Raw genomic sequence first — 6,000 nt, 5'->3', positions numbered from 1 at the left:
CTTCATAGACACTCAGCCCAGGGTGTGTCCCAAGGAAGGATGGGAAAATACCTCATCTGTCTCCTCTGGCCCCAATTCTTTCCTCCCTTCCTGCTTTTGCCTCCTTCTCTCGCTGTGTCTGGAATATTCTCCCAAGACCGTTCTGTGCAGCCAAACCCTACCCCTCCTTTCAAGGCACCTCTCAAATCCCATCTCGTCCATTAAATCTTCCTGACCCGACTAGTCATCCCACCCCACCCACCTCTCTCCTCTGGGGGCCCCTGTTTTGGTGACACCCAGCTTTGGGAGGATTCCTCAAGCCATTTTCTGTGCTGACCTTTGTCTTACAGGCCAGGTACTGGTAAACTGCTTACTGGACACCCTCACTCCAAATGCCTGTTTTTATATACTTGGGAGCTGTATACTTTTACATCATTGAAAAAAGATCAACAGAATGCTTCATTGCTTAAGAAAATTAAAGGAAACTCAAATGTCAATCGAGGTCTGCAGATAAAATTTGAGTTTTTGCCTATAAAATGCTTGAAGACATTTACTTTTCTTAGCCTCTTAGCTTATTGTTTGCCATTTTTGGGGACTTTGCAGATGTGGAGTCCCTTTCCCTCTTCTGAGAAAAGGTGAAGCACCCTGGAAGGGGTTTTTGGGGGAGGGGTTTTGGGGGGGGCAGCTGCAGGATTGACCATGGCATGGCACAGAGCTGGTGTTTAGTAAACATGTGTTGAATGGCACTCAGGGAGGGCATGTTTTTAATTTGTGATGGATCCAATGTTGTATCCTTTCTTGCTGGCCAGGCCTCTTCTTTATTCTCCTCTGCTGTTGGGCTGGTATCTGTTATGTCTGGTAGAAAAAAAAAAAAAAAGACAGGCAATACCAGGGTGGGACCCAGAACTCATGGAAAACACAAGCGAAATGAAGACTGAGAAACAGAGCTTTTGTTTTGGGTGGAGAGGAACTGTTGGCTTTGGGGGATTGAGGTAATGAAAGTTATTTCAATAACATAATTCAACAGTTGTACATGCTTTCTGCCAGAAGTATGGCTAGGCGAACCTCACCCAGGGACCCTCATCTGCAAAAATGCAAAGGTTAAGCCTGAAGTGTGAACAAATCCTCCTCTCTGTTCCGCAGAAGACAAAACTATTCTAGACTCCGTGGTTATGACTATGTCAGATGTACTGCAGAGACAAAGACTCGTGGGAAACGGAGAAAAGTCAATTAGTTGCTAGAATGGTGGGATTATAGGAAAATACTTAAACATTAAGTCGTTAAAGATACTTCTTCAATAAAGGAAAGTTCTGAAAAATGATGGAAATATAAATCGTCTCATAGTTGATATGGTGTTTAACAGGTGGTACTTGCCTGTGGTCAAATTGGTCAAATGAATAATGAACTAAGTAATAAAATACATACATTGGCTATCAGCCAACTTGGTTTTACTTGAAGATTCATTTCATTCACTCCCAAGGAAGTAGTGGGACAACTGAGGCACCACCAGGTACCATCAAGGCTGTCAGTGGCTAGAACTGTGTTGATCCTTTCTCTAGCACAGAGAATAATAAGGAAGGATGGGGTGAGGGTTTAAAGTTACCATCACATCGCTCTAGAAAGCAAACCCACTGGCTCATTTACCGAATATTTATGGATCCCTATGTAGAAAAAGTCCTGGGGAGGAGGAACTGAACGTGAAAGGCAGGCACACCGACTGTTGCAGCCCCTGCCAGCCCTCCACTTACTGGGGAGAACTTGGTGATCCTGAGACACATGGAACTCCTGTTGGGGTTTGTTCTGGGCTGCCAGGGTAAATGCCTCTGAAGAGCCCTGCACCCAGCTGTCCCTGTCGATTATGTTGCTGAGTGGCAGCCTCCAAGAGAGGGTCACATTGCCTCTTGCATGTCATCTGAAAACAGGCAGTTTCCAAAACGCACAAAGGGTGCTGAACAGCCCGGATACATAGGAGTCAGGCCAAAATCTTCCTTGACCTCCAGAAGCCTAGGTTCTGCTAACCCATGGTTCCTCTGCTGGGACCCCTTTCCCACCTCTTTGTATCTGGGGAACTTTGAAAAATATCCATGTCAAGTTCGACTACAGACTTTAAAAAACAGAGCCTCTGGGTCCTTATATCTGATTATATGTATACATATATATGTATATATATATCGTATAATACATAATTAATATATATCCATAATATATATAAACACATACACATTACATATGTGTATACCCTAGATCCTGTGTCTATAGTTCAGAATCCTTGCTCTCTCTGTAAGTAGTCATCATGCGATGACATTTTCCCCAGGAACGCCTTCCCTATCAGCCCTAGCTTAGGTCTAGTCACCCTCATATATACCCTCTAAGCAATGCCCTGTATTTGCTGGCATGCAACATTTGAGCTATCATTTGTTTCAAGCCTGCCTTCCCTGCAGCCCACCTGCTGTCTGAGGAGCCTGAAACTCCTGGCTTACCTGCAAGTAATTCTGATTCATCCAATGATAAGGTGGCATGGATGGTGTTCAGTATCTACTTCTTGAGCGAATGGTTATTTTATTACATTGTGTGTGTGTGTGTGTGTGTGTGTGTGTGTGTGTGTGTGTGTGTGTCTGTGTACTGTGCACATGTGCATGAATGTGCTGAGTACATCGATCAGAGGACACATTCAGGAATCTTTTCTTTCCTACCATCATGTAGATCTTGTGATAGGACTCAGATCATCAGGCTTGGCGCTTGATCTGCTGAGCCATTTCCTAGCCCTTGAATGAATGATTCTTTACTCAACTGAGCATGTCTAATCAAATCTCTGGTACATAGATCTGCTAAGAGGATTTTTGAAGGTAAGACCTTAATCAAGCCAGACAATATATTTTAGGAATTGTGAGTTTTAATTAGTGTTTTCATCTTCCCATTCATGTCTCGAGGCAGTGCAGTAAGGCCACCGTCATGAAATGTGTGGTCCATCCTGAAATGCAGATCAAGTTGCCTTGACTGCTATAATCTCATATCTGGACACAATGTTGAAAACAAGAAAAATCACCTTCAATAAGATGCATGCATTCTTAGGGTACCTGTTTGTCCTGAGCATGACAGTTGGTGATTGGGAATCCCTGGTTCCTGTGGTAGAGCCTAATTGGGTTCCCAGACCAGCTAAACTCTAGTGCAGGCGATATTTGGGTACTTGTGCATTCTGGTTATTTCTGTCTTTCTGTCTTTCTCTCTCTCTCTCTCTCTCTCTGTCTCTCTCTCTCTCTCTCTCTCTGGGGGGGGTTCTCTCTCTCTCTCTCTGTATTTGTGCTCTGTATAGTGCATGTACATGTAAAAATAGGGTTCTTCCAGGAAACCCCAATTTTAACTGAGGGTTAGGCAAGAGGATTGCTGGAAACCCAAATCACAGGCCCGAACTCAGACTTTTGCAACATCCTGGATTTAGCCCAGGCGAATGGCTTGCCCTGAGCCCCTGAAGAACCACTCCTCCAGTGGGCTCCAAAGAGCCAGTTCATGGGCTCTTGACATTGACAAGCCCCTTCCTCCACCAACCCTGTTGGTTGGCTCAGGGATCGTGGCCTTGTGACACGCCCTGCCTGAGCCTGGGGCCTGCAGGACAGCAGAGGCACATGAGGCTGGGCACCTAAGCGAGGGCCACTGCCACAGGGCCCTTCTCCATCCAGGGCCTCCTGGGCCTCGGTGACCAAGGTGTCTAGCACGCATTCTCGGTGCAGGTGGCACAGCTCTCCGCGCTTCTGATCTCGGGAATCTCGGGTCTAGACCTCCAGCCGCAGAACGGTCCAAACCGCTACTCCACTTCTTCCCATTCCCTCGCTTCCCCACCCTGGGACGGAATATCCCGGCCTGGCAGGACTGGATCACCTCCGCCTCCTCCCACTGCGCTGATCCTGCAAGTGAGGGAGGCCCCGGACCCGGGCGGTGGCTGGCAGAGGGGAGTGGAAAGGGAGGATAGATGGGGCCGGGGGTGGGGTGGTGATGGGGGAGGTGGGGGTGTCATTTTCTTTTTCTTTCTTTCTTTTTTTTTTTTAAAAAAAAGTATTTCTCTCGCGAGAAACCGCTGCGCGGACGATACTTGAAGAGGTGGGAAAGGAGGGGGCCGCGGAGTTGGGGCAGAGACTGTGGGTGCCACAGGCGGCCACGGCTGGGACAGCTGCGGAGCAGAGCAGCCAACGCCGCCCGGGAGTCCGAGCCGCTGGTCCAGTGGGTGTCTCGGGGTCCTGCCGGGGTCAGGCGGCAGCCGGGGGCTGGAGGGCTGTTTGCGCGGCACCTAGGGCATGAGGCCGGGCAGGGTGAGGGGCTGTCCCGAGCATCTGCAGCTGGCCCTCTTTGCCTGACAGCTGCAGGACCTGGGGCTGCGGTGCCCGGCTCCACGTTGGATACAGGGGACTGGCGGGGGGTGGCCGTGGCCGGGTGTCTGGGAGGAGAGGACCCTGTTTGGGGGAGCGTCAGCCCTCACCGTGCGCAATCAGTGCCATTAAGACGGTGTAGGCAGCCGGCTCGCGGGACTCTTGGGCTCCCTGGGGACACTGTACTTGGCGCCGTGAGGCCGCAGGATCCGAGAATCCCGGTCGCCTGGCTCTGGCTCTGTAGCCAGCTGGGATCGAACGGTCCTTGCTCATCCGAGTAACTGCGCCACGCGCAGGCGGCGCGCGGGCTGGGCTCGGCGGCGGCGGGGTCTGCGAGCTCCAGCATCCCAGCGCCCTGAGTGTTTCCCCCCCGCCCGCCTTGGGGACTTGTCTGTGTTGCAGGGCAAGGGCTGCCCGAAGCGGGAGCAGCGTCGGGAAAAGAAAGCAGTAGGAGCCGGGCGAGGACACCCCTGCGGCGGGACAGCAGGACCAGCGGGACCCCGGAGGCTCGGGGCGCTGGAAGGCGCAGCGGCGGCGGCGGCGGCGGCGGCGCGAGTAGCGGCCGGCGGCACCATGCGGCGAGGCGGGCTGCTGGAGGTCGCGCTGGCGTTCGCCCTGCTCCTCGCGTCCTATACGAGCCATGGGGCGGACGCTAATCTGGAGGCTGGGAACCTGAAGGAGACTAGAGCCAACCGGGCCAAGAGAAGAGGCGGTGGAGGACACGATGCGCTGAAAGGGTAAGGGAAGCGCTTAGCTGTTTCGCCCTTCTTGGACTTTAAGACCCACAGCAATTTACAGGGCCGGTTCTGGCCGGTAGAGGACCCCGGGTGAGACCTCCTGGGGGCCGCCTGTAAGTTCCAAGATTCCTTGGTCACCATCGCTTGTTCAGATAAATCGCCTTGTTCCTGCCCCAGAGGAGAGGTCCTGGTTGGAGGGAGTCCTGGCCCATTGTTGAGGCAGATTTGGGGAGGCGAGAAGGGCTCCTTGTGGAAGAAGGGGAGGAGCTGAAACCCAGAGAAAGGGAGAAGCCCACTGCTTTTGCTGCATACCGATTCCGGCAGAGTGCAGGCAGAAGTGCTTTCCGTGTGGGTATCAGCTGTTTGGGAAGCAGCGAGGAAAGGAAGACTCCAGAGACGGAGACAAGACGCATGGTCATGCTCATGAAAATCAGGGCTGTAGCGTCTGGGCTGTGTGAGCTCTACATGTCACTGCTGGAGTAACGTCGCTGTGGCTGACCCTACACGGGTTGATGTGGTGTCTACTTGGAAAACCCTTGTCCCACCAGCTTCCCACGCCCTAGTCTTGTAGCAATTTAAATTAGACAGGTTGGCTCTCTGAGGCTTGGCAGTTTCGGAAGCTGAAGGAGGGTGGAAATACAGTTCCTTTAAGATTTTTTTAAAACTCCTAATAATGCCAGTCTCCGAGATTAAGTTCAAGCCTCTATAGAAGTGGTCGGATGGAAATTGATGGCCACTCTTCTCTCCCTTGGAGGAACCTGCTCAGTGACCCCAGGCAGTGCATATGCTGAGGTTTCTTGTCATTTTCAGGGTACTTTCCCCCAAGTGGTCTGTAACTTATGTGGCCCTGGATGTCATGATGAAGGTGTTCATTGTATTTTGTATGTGTGTGTGTGGGGGGGCTGTTTTGTGTGTATGTAGTG

The 6,000-nt window shown here is 51.4% G+C and overlaps 1 protein-coding gene across 2 annotated transcripts in view; it reads left to right on the top strand.

Moving 5' to 3' along the window:
• Window positions 1-4,084: 4,084 nt before the first annotated feature.
• Window positions 4,085-6,000, top strand: part of Fbn1 (fibrillin 1) — a 209,795-nt gene continuing 207,879 nt past the window's right edge. Inside the window, exons 1-2 of one of the 2 annotated variants that reach the window (XM_028858264.2) lie at window positions 4,085-4,194; window positions 4,743-5,077. In XM_028858264.2, coding sequence (XP_028714097.1) covers window positions 4,914-5,077 — 164 coding nt within the window. In that variant the 5' untranslated portion in view covers window positions 4,085-4,194; window positions 4,743-4,913. Of the gene's footprint in view, window positions 4,195-4,742; window positions 5,078-6,000 lie in introns of those variants that run through there. The other variant, XM_028858265.2, reaches the window with a different exon arrangement.

This window comes from Peromyscus leucopus, chromosome 4 (assembly GCF_004664715.2).
Source record: "Peromyscus leucopus breed LL Stock chromosome 4, UCI_PerLeu_2.1, whole genome shotgun sequence".
Lineage (NCBI taxonomy): Eukaryota > Metazoa > Chordata > Mammalia > Rodentia > Cricetidae > Peromyscus > Peromyscus leucopus.
This window is presented reverse-complemented; position numbering and strand designations above follow the sequence as displayed.